Raw genomic sequence first — 12,418 nt, 5'->3', positions numbered from 1 at the left:
ACCTCTCGAAGCGTCCCTTCTCACTCTCCTCAAGAGCATCAGCGGACCATGTTCGCATTGTCGAGGTCGGGCCGCGGGACGGCTTGCAGAATGAAAAGACCAGCATAGCCGTCGAAACGAAAGTGGAGTTGGTGAGAAGACTGGCTAGGACAGGACTACAGACAATCGAAGCTGGCTCGTTCGTGCATCCGAAATGGGTGCCGCAGGTATGCCGCCTGGACAGCCATAGTAATGTAGGTCAGTGCTGAGTACATCTGGTAGATGGCTGCTTCCGATCGAGTACTCTCCTCCATCCTCACAGCCGAGCCGGACTCTCCAGGTCCTATAACGTACCAATGGCTTCTGCCAAACAGCAAAGGCTTAGACAACTTCTTCAGGATCATGAAAGGGTCAAGCTCCAGCTCCACTGGGTATCCTACGCCACCACCCTCGCCTAAGCATGACTCGGGTCCGGCGATGAACACATCGAGTTCGGACCCCAACGCCATGCCTTCGTCTACGTCTGGCGTAGATGGCATGTCCCAGTCTCGCCAAAACACCTTACAATCACAGCCCAGCCAGAAGCACGAAGTCTCCATCTTCCTAGCCGCCACCGAGTCCTTTTCCCAAAAGAACACCAACTGCAGCATCCAAGAGTCTCTCGACCGTTTCGCGCCTCTGATGCAGCAGAGCAAACAAGAGGGTTACCCGGTCCGAGCCTACATCTCCGTAGCCCTCGGCTGTCCCTTTGAAGGTCCCGACACAGACCCTCATGTCGTCGCGAATCTTGCAGTAAAGTTACTGGAGATGGGTGCAGATGAGATTAGCGTGGCGGACACGACTGGCATGGGCACCGCGCCTCGTACGCGGACACTCCTCCGAACCCTCCACGAAGCCGGGGTGCGGAACGAAGACCTCGCACTGCATTTCCACGACACTTTCGGCCAGGCTCTTGTGAACACAATGATCTCGCTCGAACAGGGGATACGCACGTTCGACTCGGCCGTGGGTGGGCTAGGCGGATGTCCTTACTCGCCCGGCGCAACAGGCAATGTAAGTACCGAAGACCTGGTGTACACGCTTCACAGCCTGGGCGCGAACACGGGTGTCGATTTGGAGGAAGTGTCTCGGATTGGGGGATGGATTACGGGCGAGATTGGGAAGGGAAACAGTTCGAGTGCCGGTAAAGCCACGATGGCAAGATTACGTCGCGAAGCTAGCGCCTGAGAACGCCACTATATCTTAATCATACTCGATGCAGAGATCTTAAGCTGCACTTTCCTGTATTGTCCCTTCCACAAGCATCGGCGCCTCCTCTCGTTCCCCGGCCTCTTCCAGTCCCGGCACCCACTTTCTGGCACCTCTCGGCCACACCCTTTTGTAGAGACTCACAGCCACACTATCCAGTGGGTTGATCTTACCATCAAATTCCGCCTTGAAATAACCATGCGTGCCCAGAGCTTCTTTGATGAAGCCACTCTTACCTCGCTTCGTAAAGAGTTGCAACGCCTTGAAATACTCCACATTCTCGGCCGAGAAGAACATGTAGCGCACTGTAACGAGGCGTTTGTGGATCTTGTAGGGGTGGCCAGTCAACAGAATCCGTTTCGTGATGATGCGTTGGGTGGACGGTGCCATGCTTGTGCCCGTTGCGATGAGCTCGAGCTTGGGCTTTTGGTGTAGTGATTGGGCGAGGTCCTCGACTGGGTCTTCGGACAAGGTGATGGGTGATGTGCGCCGAAAGTACAGGCACGGCATGCTGCCCCACATCACTGGTCCGATGAAAGATGCCACCGCTGTGCGCCCAGGATGCAGATACCGCTCGAATTTGTGCACGTTGTTGGGCGTATTGCCCGCTTGGCTGTAGAGTGGATTGATGAGCAGTCTTCTCGGTCCGCATTGCAGGATGAGCTCTTCCTTACTCTTCAGCGGCCTGCCGAAGTCTGAAGACAGCGAGATGGAGGTGTTGACGGCTGTGTGTTTGTGCTCGTGACGGAGGAGGGAGAAAAGAAATGTCGGCTTCGGCAGGGCTCGGAGCCCCTCGGGTGACATGGAATGTGGGAGGCGCAAGTAGATGTGTACCCGTGTTCCTGGCTTGACGCCGCCGGTCAGTGACTCTTTCATAACGCGGATCTTGGCAGACTTGTAATCGGCAATTTCCAGTAATCTGCTCCAGTCATCAGGCTGGTACATTTTATCTTCCTCTGCATCCCAGGTACTTGTGCGTATGCTCTTGAGGCCTCGATATCTCGCGAGCCGTTCGCGAGCGTCGATATTAGGATGCAGCTCGATCTCATCCGGAAACTCCAAGTCTTCGGCGGCTTCGTCATGCCTTCGTTTGCGGTAGGCGGCAATCTGCTCCATCTCGTTCTCCGGTGCCGCGTCCGGAAAGGCTTCGCTTTGAGGGTATTCTGATGGCTCACCAATTTCGGTAGGTTCATGCATAGGCATCTCGTCGTGATGGCCGTTGACAGGGTCGGCTTCGTCCATGGGGTCCATGTCACCGTTTATCTCCGTGTCCACATCCTCCATGTCCGACCCAGAATCGGAGATGTCACCGAGGTACCATGCAGCTTGGTACTTGCTCGTGCCCTTCGGTAACCGCTGCGGCGTGGCTAGTTCGTCCTCGTCCTCCTCATCGAAGTACTGATGGTCGTCGAGTAATACATGCCTTCGGTCAGATGCAGCGAGCGAAACCGTGGGCACGGTCATTGCATCGTCCATCGCGACTTCTTCCGGCGCCAGCTCCGCCAGATCGTCCTGATCCTCGCCCGGCAGCTCAAGAACCTTCCCCTCGTCGGTCTCGGGAGCATCGACCACCATGTCGACCGTCTTCAGCCGCTTGTTACTCCGTTGCTCGAGCGGAGCAGCGGTGATCTTGTCTATTTGAAAGTCGCCCCATTCGCCCACCTGCACTAGACGATCTGCTTTCAAGCCTCGACCACGAACGACACCGGTCACTACCGGTCCTCGACCTTCCCACCGCACATCGTCTAGGAGCATCCAACTTCTGTCCTCCCTCCAGCTGATACCTTTCGGCGTCGTGGTACATAGACTGCGCATAAGGTTGCTGCAATCCTGGCGACTGCCGAGATCGTGGACCTTCTCCATGCTGGCGAAGAAGTGGGTGATATAGCTCTTCAGGCTCTTAGCAACATCTGGTCGCTTCTTAGCCGGCTCAACTTTGTCCAAACCGTACACGCCCGCCAATACTGTAGAAATGCCTTGCGACTCCACACACCTCAACATCTGCTCGCCCACCTCATCCACCTCCTCCTCCGCACTCAGTACAAACAACACAAAGTCCGCAACTCGACAGGCATCCATCACCGCAAACAACTCCCTCGCTGGAGTCAGATACTGCACCCTCGTCTTAAACCTCGTCACCTCTACTCTCTCACTCCCCGCCTGCCGCTCTCCCTCCACGCTCTGGCACAACTCCCTCACGACCCCTTGCACTTCCACGTCGTTACAAAGCGGTACAACCGCCACAATCCTCGGCGCACCGTCTCTACCCGCGAAAACGCTGCTCTCTTCCCGCCTCTCCCCAATCTTGTTCTGCCGTAGCTGCTTGGCATGATTGCGCCGGTCGAGCTTACTCATGACTTGCTGATGCGGCGTCTTCCTTACTCCTCGCTCGAGCCTCTCGACTTTACCCTTTGCGCGGTCTTTGAGGGCGGACTTGGTGGTGTGGCGGGATTTGAAGGGTTTGGCGGGGGTTTTGGTGGTGGAGCGGTGGTGGTGGTCGCCGATGGACATGGTTGGGTTGTGACTGCCGCCGGCTTTGAAGCGGTAGGGGAGTGAAGCCAGGGTGGCGGTGTTCGTAATATGAGCGTCTACCCAAACCGTCGTAGCTTTCTCACGGAACAGCAAGATGCAATTATTGGTGCTATCGATAAGCCGAAACACGAAATCTTGGCAGACCAAGGGACGACTAGAGGTCTGTGCACGGGACGAGCATTAACCGTGATGGCGCATTCCAGTCGAGCCTTCCTCCTCCGTCACTCAACTGGCCGCACCTGCCCAATTCCACCCTCGGAGGAGGTGGACCCGGTGATGCGGTCGGTGATGCTTCGCTGACACCCACTGGAGCAGAAGCAGAGTTGAGTGCGAGGGTTCAACGCGATAATGTCGGCAATGACATCAACCAGCCGTCATGCGCGTCTCACACCACACATACACGTCTATCAGCAGCCTTTCGCCGAGATTGAAAGGTAAGACAAGTCAACATTCCCCTCTTTCTGTATCTTCGCGTCCTACCTCACGTACCTTCCTTTTCTGTAAGACATATCACGTGAAAGACTACCAAGATGCCGTCCCCAGTTGAGCCCGTCTACCAGCTCAAATGCAGCTGCAACAGCTACCCGTGGGGCATGACTGGCAAGAAGTCCATCTCTGCCCGCTTGTGTGAGAAGCAGCCCGGGTGGGACGGTGAGGACCCGAAGAAGGACTTCAAGATCCAAGATGACAAGCCGTACGCCGAGATGTGGATGGGCACCTACCCCGTCCTGCCCTCGTACATCATGGGAACCGGCGAGGACTTGCAAGACGTCCTCGACGCCCACCCCGAAGAGCTGATTGGCAAGCCCGTGATGGAGAAGTTCGGACACACGAAGCTTCCGTATCTGCCAAAGGTGCTGTCTATCGCGAAGGCACTCCCACTCCAACTCCACCCGAACAAGGATCTCGCGAGCAGGCTCCACGAGCAGAATCCCGATCAGTTTACCGACCCCAATCACAAGCCTGAGATCGCCGTCGCTCTAAGCGAGTTTGAGGCATTCGTCGGCTTCAAGCCCCTCGCGCTCATCAGCAACCTCCTTCAGCTCGAGCCGCTCAAGCGCTACCTTCCCAAAATCCAAAAGCCCGACTTCGACGACCAAACCCTCAAAGGCGTCGTGAAGAAGATGCTCCAGGCGGACGACGCTTCCGTGAAAGAGACGTACAAGGGCCTGACGTCACTGGAGGAGAAGGACTTCGGCCCGGACACGTACATTCCCAAACTCGCCCCAAGGTTGGCGGAGCAGTACTCGGAGAGCGACCCTGGCTTGCTCGTGGCGCTGATTACGATGAACTACCTCGTGCTTCAACCGGGCGAGAGTGTCTACATCCCCGCAGACGGCATCCATGCCTACCTCTCCGGCGACATTATCGAATGCATGGCGCGCAGCAACAACGTCCTAAACACCGGTTTCTGTCCGCGCTCGGATCGCGACAACGTGGACCTCTTCTGCTCTTGCCTGACTTTCATGCCACACTCTCCGGAGGAGTGCAAGCTACCTCAGCAGAAGTTTGAGCGCAGTAAGAACGGCAAGACGCTGAAGTTTGCGCCGCCAATGAGTGAGTTTGATATGCTGCAGATGGAGCTCAAATCGGGAGAGAAGGAGGAGTTGGGGGCGGTGAAGGGGCCGGGTATATTGTTGGCTACGAGGGGTGGTGCGCAGATGAAGGCGGGTGGCAAGGACGTTAAGCTAAGCGAAGGTCAGGTGTATTTCGTGAGTCAGGGCACGGAGTTGCAATTCGAGGCAGGTGGAGATGGTTTGTTCATGCACATGGCTTATGTGGAGTAGATTCGTGATGGAACGGATACGATATAGAAGGACTAACGGCCTTGCATGTTGCCATTGTGGAACTGTCGCTTGTGCTACCATCACCGAAGCTAGCCAGCCAGTTAAAGCGCGAGGCTAGCTCGGCCGAACAACACCCGACCGCGTACGTTTATCCTCGCTTCTTTCTAATTCCGTATAGTATTAACATGGAGAAGCTACATAGTTACTATAGTCTGTAAAGTAAGGATAAAGCCTAGTGTGCCTTAGGCACATATAGTCATATAAGTTCTTGTGTCTTGTCGTTTTGCTGGCTTTCGACGCACAACAGATTCAGGCGGGTAGCGTGCCATCTATATACGATGAAGCGACATTTAGTTCTACGGAAGCGGACCTCACCTATGTGGGAACACGAACCGCGGCTCAAGCATCCTACATGCGCCCATCCGCTGAACATAGGGTACTGGTTCCAAAAATTGCTTAGTGGACATGAACCGTATACCTGCATACCTTGTCCTGAGTCTTAGTCGGCGCAGCAGCTTCCACATCCGGCTGTTAGAGCTGATATCATCTCTAAGCAGCTCGCGAACTTGCCTTTACGACCTCATCTTGTGTCTCTCGAGTAGGAGACGCCTGTTATAAGTCGAGCCCCTGTGGCCCTGTCGTATATCCGAAAGATGGCCCTATTCTGCTGTCTCCCACATAGGGATCGGCGTCGCAAGTGCTGAACACAGAGGTGTCATTGCTCCAGCCTAGATATCCGTCGCATATCCAGGTCTGCCCGAGGAGGTCACTGAGAGCAGGAGTCAATCGTTAGCATGTAGCCCCTCGTGCTGAGTTGGGGTTAAGACTTACTACCAAAGGTTGAAAGACCAGCCGCCGCTGACGTCGATGTTGATCTCAGTAGAGATGTCGAATTGACATTGTTCTATGTAACCGCAGACATCGTCGGTTGGATCAGGGTTGTAAGCTATAGCCTCGCCGGTAGTGACCTCGACAGTGTTCGATCTGATTACACCACTGCCAGCGAAGTAGAGTGTCAAGCCAGCGCCGGTCGTCGTGCATGTCGGACTTGCCGCAGCGGTAGGGATGCCACAGGTACTGGAGGTTGAAGTTGGGGATGAGCTTGTACTTGAGCTTGACGTTGTGGTTGTGGGTGTAGTAGAGAAGAGGTTAAAGCCCATGACATTCGTAGCGTCGGTATTCACAACATCGAAGTAACTGGTGTCGTAGTTCTGGTTGAGATACTGCTCACACACCCACTGTCCTAGCCCACCGTTGAGGTACAGCTGGAATGAGCTGTCGCTGTCCTCAGACGACATACTAGCACATTGTGTAGCAGCGTCGCATGGTGATAGCGTACTTTCGAAGTAATTGGTGATCGGTGGGAAGGAGCTAGGATCGATATTGCCGTCGTTATTTGGATCCAGTGTCAATCCTCCGGTACTGTAGTAATACATGCTGTAGGTGTAGCTACTCCCAAAAACCGAGTTGGTGATGGTAGTGCAGGTTGGACTTGTGACGGCGCTCGTGCTGCTTGAGCTAGTCGTGGCAGTGGAACTTGTGCTGGTTATGCTCGTGCTTATCGTTAAGGTGGAACCCGTAGTAGCAGTGCTTACGACTGCGCTCGTGCTGACTGAGTTGCTCGAACTGGTCGAGCTGGTCGTTGAGGTCATAATTGTAGTGATTGTGGCCGTGCTTGTGCTTGCCGGAATCACGGTCGTCGTGGTTGCCGTCACGTCAGTCCCATCCAGGCATGAGAGCTGAATTGAGTCCCCGGCGGTCCAAGCCGTACCAAGCCCGTATGAGCAGCCGAAGTTGCCCTGCTGCACGGAGACGACGCATATTACAGCGCTATCGACATATGCAAATCCGAACCAATTGTCGTTGCTGCCGACGGTAAAATTTAATTGCAATGAAGTGCCGTTGGTCCCGATGGTGTAGACATTATTCTGGCTCCATGTGCTTACCTCTACATTGTCGGTCTCACACAGATTCTCCACCGTAACGTATGCCGTGGGTGTCGGAGTGTTCATACTGCTGCTCGTGGTAGTGGTTGTTTGCGCGGTTGTGATCGTGCCCGGCATGGTCGTTGTTGGGTCTGATGTGCTTGTCGTTGTATTCATTGTGCTTGTGGTAAGCATAGTCGTCGAGGTGGGCGCCGCATCAGTACCATCGGGGCATGATAACTGGACTGCGTCCCCAGCAGCCCAATACGCACCTTCTCCATAAAAGCAGCCAAAATTGCCCTGCAGCGCAGAGACGACGCACATTCGGGCACCGTCGACATACGCAAAGCTGAAGTAGTTGTAGCTCCTGTCGGCGGTGCTCAGGTCTAACTGCAAGGAAACGCCGCCAGATCCGATGCTGTAAACATTGTTGTTCGTCAAGGTGCCTACGCTGGCAATATCTGTTTCACACAGGTTCTCCACTATGATGAAACCGGCGTCGGCGCTGCTCGCGGTGGTGCCGCTCGTGGTGTTACTGCTCGTGGCGATGTAAGCTGTCGTGGTGCTGCCCGGCGTGCTGGCAGTGATGCTGCTGAAGGTCGCATTACATTGAGACACGGTCTGTACAATAGTTCGCGTGGCCATCTGCGTTAGGGTCTGTGTAGCTGTTTGGACAATGGTCTTTGTCGATGTGACTGCCTGAAACCCCGTCTGTGTGTCGGTCTGGGCGCCGGGAGATGTGGCCTTCTGGATGATCATCTGTGTGCCATTCTGCAAGCCGGTGATTGTCGCCGTCTGAATGGGGGTCTGAATATATGGCTGTGTGCCGTTCAGAGTAACAGTCTGAAGGATGGTCTCCGTGGCGTACTGGAAGATCGTCTGAGTGGCCGTCCCATTCTGCGCAACAGGAGGCGCAACCGTCTGAGTGATCGTCTCCGTAGCGTTCTGGAAGATCGTTTGTGTAGCTGTCCTATTCTGCACACTAGGATCCGTTACCGTCTGAGTAACCGTCAGAAGGATCGTCTCAGTGGTGTTTTGGGTTGTCGTTTGCGTGGCTGTGCGATTCTGCGCAGCAGAATCCGTGACTGTCTGAGTAGTCGTCTGAAGGATCGTCTCTGTGACGGCTTGGGAGATTGTTTGCGTAGTTGACCTATTCTGCGCACTGAGAGCCGTAACCGTTTGAGTGATAGTCTGAAGAAGTGTCTCCGTAGCGTTCTGGGATATGGTTCGTGTAATCGTCGGATCTTGCGTAATAGTTTCCGTGTTCGTTTCTGTAACGGTTTGCGTGGCTGTCTGATTCTGCGCGATAGCATCCGTCACCGTCTGAGTGATCGTCTGTAGAACGGTCCGCAGGGCCGTCTCCGTTACGTTTTGGAATGTGGTTTGCGTGGCCGTTCCATTTTGCGCAATGCCCGTGCCTGCAGGCAGAGTTACCAGTATACTTGTGGTTTCCGTCACTGTGTCCGTCGTCGAGGATGGAAGCGTTAGCGTATAGATCTGCGTAACAGTGTCTGTCGACATTGCAGGCGTTAGCGTAGAAACTTGCGTGACCGTGTCCGTCGAATTCGAAGGCGCCAGGGTGGAGACATGCGTAACCGTGCTGGTCTCCACCGACCCAAAGACCGTGACCGTGAGCGTACTAGCGGCCGGCGTTGCCGTCACAGTCGTCGTACTGGGCGATTGGGTGACAGTCTGGGTTAGGGTTTGGGTACGATTTGACTGCAGGGTCGTGGTGCTCGCCGGCTTAGTGGTGATGGCCGTACTTGTGACGGTCGTCGTGCCCGCCGGTTTCGTGGTTGTGGCGGTGCTCGTAATGGTCGTCGTGCTTGCCGGCTTCGTGGTGGTGGCGGTATCCGTGATGGTCGTTGTGCTCGCCGGCTTCGTGAATGTCGCTGTACTCGTTACCGTGATGGTGCTTGCCGACTTTGTGGATATCGCTGTACTCGTGATAGTCGTCGTACTTGCCGGCTTCACGGACGTACTTATACTCGTGACGGTCTGTAAGACCGTGTCCGTTGTGATTATAGTCGTCGTGCTCGCAGGCTTCGTGGATGTTGCTGTGGTCGTGACGGTGCGGGTCACCGTACTTGTCGATGTAGTAACCTTTGCGAAAGCCTGCTGGAAGCTGGCGAGCATGATCATCGCGAACATTAAACCGCTTCTGAACGTCGACCTTGACATTCCGCCTGAACGGCTTCGCTTCATTGTTAACGGAGACGTCGCCACTGATTTCTGTCCGATCAATCTGAAAGGCCGCACTTCAAAGTGACAGATCTCGGGCGTATCTCAGCGTTCCCTGTTAATCACGGGCAGATTGCGAGACGTCCAGCTGAACGAGTGAAGCTGCCGTCGCTCAAATGATCGTCCTGAGTTGTGCAAACATCAAAAGAGAAAGAAACAAATCGCCAAAGGACTTACTGCTGCCATGCCATCCTTGTGTAGTAGCACCAACCCACACAAGGTTCGGCTAGACAAGACAAGGGGACCAGCGGAGCAAGTGTCCAGACGCAGATTGCGAAAAGGGCCTGTCACGCTCCAAGCGCACCGGTCAAGTGCGGTCAGGCCGAACGAAGAGACAAAGGCGCTGTGGCTTGACTAGTCGGAGCTGAAGAGGAACAGTAATGCGAATGACCTCCTAAGCGAGCGCACGGGAAGAGGAACCTCTGCAAGACAGAGGCCTGCTAACCCATGGCCAACGAGCGATCGGGGGGCAGGTTGCAGTTTGGAAGCAAAGAGCGATATACCTTGTTGTATACCATAGAAGACGAATGGAATGTCATGAAGAAGACTACGGAGTACAGAAGTCTTGCTTGGATGCTAAGACGAGGTAGACCTACGAAGCTTTCTGAACGTTGGCTTGGAACCCTTGGATCTGGCCAAGTCTGCCCCTTGGCGGATTAAGCTTCTCCACGTTAGCCTATTCAGGGCGGTGCAGGAGCCGAACCAGCCTATTATCCTTGACGTGGGTAGATACAGGAAGGCAAAGAGGCTGTTCTGTTAACGACGAGCCTATCGGATATGGTGGTGCTAGCTGAGATGCCTCATCAGGGCAATGAGGCGAACCAGGAAAGACCTAGGTATTTCAGCTGGTACTAATGTAGTACAGAGTCACTCGTGTCCGCATGTAGCTGGCTGGGGTCGCCGCTTGAAAAGGTAACAAGCCGACCTCCCAAGAGTCAATCCATTATTAGACCTGCTGTTTGCCATGTGCGCCTTGCTTTGGCCTTCGTTCTTCACGTCAAAAACAAGAAGCCACTCCACTGTACACGGTCTGACTTTTGCCTGCTATTGCCTGCAACCACCTTCGTCTTGCAACGTTTCAGGCTGATCTCATACCGCATAAGCCTTTACTCTCACTAACAGCAATAGACCACTATACTGCCGCGAAAGGCTCACGTCCGCCACCTAAGTGTGCGATTATTGCTGGCGCCATCATTGGCGTTGTCGGTGGTGAGGGGTCCTTGCCTGCATGTGGAGTAAGTCATACTCTTATCGTAAGTCGCCAGAAAAGTCCGTCATGCAAATTTTGTGGTACCGCAACTCTGTAGCAGCAACATGCTTGGCAAAGCGGCAAGTCTTGGTTGCTTCGAAACAGATATCATCTGCCTCTGCAATATCGATTTCGTCTCCGATATTCACGAGTGTACCCTCGAGTCCTGCTCAGATTCAGGCGATGCAAACCCTCCACACCTGACACTGGTGAAGGAATTGCCGCGCTACCATTGCCTGTTCCGTCCTCACTACGAGTGCTTCCTCCATATCGACCACAGCCTCAGGTTCTACAATCGCTGCCTTATCCAGTGCTATCTCTACTGTCCCACCTCCTACCACTATCACTAGCAGAGGCATGACCACGAGGTCCCGCGTTGGCAGCTCCGGCCCTAGCATCTCTGGCTTGACCGGTACAACCGGGAGTGCCACACCTGGTGCAATTCCCGCCTCTGGCTCGGCATCAAGGGTTGTCTCGTCAGCCTCGACCATGGTGACCATCACCACGTCCCCTAGCCGCCCCGCCTCGTGCAGTTCTGCTGCCAACACCGCCATCAGCACTGGCTTTCGCCCTCCGCTTGGCTACCTCGCCCCTTACGGCTGGGCAGCGTGCCCGAGCAACGGTGCTCTCATCTGCGACTCGACTGGACGCTGTCAAGGTCCGTGCAATTGGGGCTCGGTTATCTAGCAGCCAGTCGCCGCCGGAACAGATTGCGAGGGCAGCATGATCGTCGGCAACGGTACCAATGCTGCGCCTGTCGCTAACGGTACCAATGCTGCGCTGTCGCTAACGGTACCAATGCTGCGCCTGTCGCTTCCGTGTAATATCCTTGCCCCGAGCTAGTGAAAGCTCAAGCACCTTGCTCATACACTCGCTATCTCGGCCTAGGTAAGCAGTAAAGGCGTTCATAAAGGATAATACTAGCGCGTGCTATCGGGAGCTATTTTTAGCTAGTCGTAGAAGGTGACTACCGCTATAGGGTTAATATAGGTTCGATAACAAGTTGCTAGACAAAGTTAATCGCCTAAAGTTTTAATTAGTATATATATTATAACGTTATTCTCCTAGTAAAGCTTTATAGGGCTAAGTTTATATATAGTAGCGATATTACTATACTTAAGGCAAACTAGCTATAAGTATTCTTATTATATACTATTATACTTATATAATAAGAGTTAAGTAATTCTATTATTATAAGTAGAGTTAGTACTTATTAAGTAGTCTAGTAGTTAATAGTAAAGTATTACTTAGTTAAAGTATAATTAATATAAGAGATCGGAATAAGATAATAAGTTAATTCTAATTAGTCGGTTTATAATATAAGTTAAATATAAACTTCTAACTATAAGATCTACTATAATTATTTAAAGGTATAACTAAGTTATACTATCTAGGACTAAGAAAAGTCGTTTTTAGGTTTAAAAAACTTAGATTTAGTCTAAATAAAGTTAGTAATA

At 53.6% G+C, this 12,418-nt stretch overlaps 5 protein-coding genes across 5 annotated transcripts; 2 read left to right on the top strand and 3 right to left on the bottom strand.

Annotated features, from left to right (window-relative positions):
* Nucleotides 1–129: 129 nt before the first annotated feature.
* Nucleotides 130–1,215, top strand: BAUCODRAFT_34908 (uncharacterized protein). Its single transcript, XM_007679174.1, has 2 exons — nt 130–206; nt 262–1,215. Exon 2 carries the CDS (start codon nt 382–384, stop codon nt 1,204–1,206), a length of 825 nt encoding a protein of 274 aa, XP_007677364.1. The 5' UTR covers nt 130–206; nt 262–381; the 3' UTR covers nt 1,207–1,215.
* Nucleotides 1,216–1,225: 10 nt separating this feature from the next.
* Nucleotides 1,226–3,960, bottom strand: BAUCODRAFT_518157 (uncharacterized protein). The gene has a single exon (XM_007679436.1). The coding sequence runs from the start codon at nt 3,736–3,738 to the stop codon at nt 1,246–1,248; it is 2,493 nt and encodes an 830-aa protein (XP_007677626.1). The 5' UTR covers nt 3,739–3,960; the 3' UTR covers nt 1,226–1,245.
* Nucleotides 3,961–3,988: 28 nt separating this feature from the next.
* Nucleotides 3,989–5,778, top strand: BAUCODRAFT_34906 (uncharacterized protein). The gene has a single exon (XM_007679173.1). It carries the CDS (start codon nt 4,290–4,292, stop codon nt 5,544–5,546), a length of 1,257 nt encoding a protein of 418 aa, XP_007677363.1. The 5' UTR covers nt 3,989–4,289; the 3' UTR covers nt 5,547–5,778.
* A 3,437-nt stretch (nt 5,779–9,215) lies between these two features.
* On the bottom strand, nt 9,216–9,903 carry BAUCODRAFT_148953 (uncharacterized protein; the record flags this gene model as incomplete). Its single annotated transcript, XM_007679435.1, has 2 exons — nt 9,216–9,696; nt 9,890–9,903. 2 exons carry the CDS (start codon nt 9,901–9,903, stop codon nt 9,216–9,218), a joined length of 495 nt encoding a protein of 164 aa, XP_007677625.1.
* Nucleotides 9,904–11,137: 1,234 nt separating this feature from the next.
* On the bottom strand, nt 11,138–11,452 carry BAUCODRAFT_123401 (uncharacterized protein; the record flags this gene model as incomplete). The annotated part of the gene is made up of 1 exon (XM_007679434.1): nt 11,138–11,452. The coding sequence occupies one exon, from the start codon at nt 11,450–11,452 to the stop codon at nt 11,138–11,140; it is 315 nt and encodes a 104-aa protein (XP_007677624.1).
* Nucleotides 11,453–12,418: the final 966 nt, after the last annotated feature.

The sequence above is a fragment of the Baudoinia panamericana genome, assembly GCF_000338955.1.
Source record: "Baudoinia panamericana UAMH 10762 unplaced genomic scaffold BAUCOscaffold_8, whole genome shotgun sequence".
In the NCBI taxonomy this organism is placed as follows: Eukaryota; Fungi; Ascomycota; class Dothideomycetes; order Mycosphaerellales; family Teratosphaeriaceae; genus Baudoinia; species Baudoinia panamericana.
This window is presented reverse-complemented; position numbering and strand designations above follow the sequence as displayed.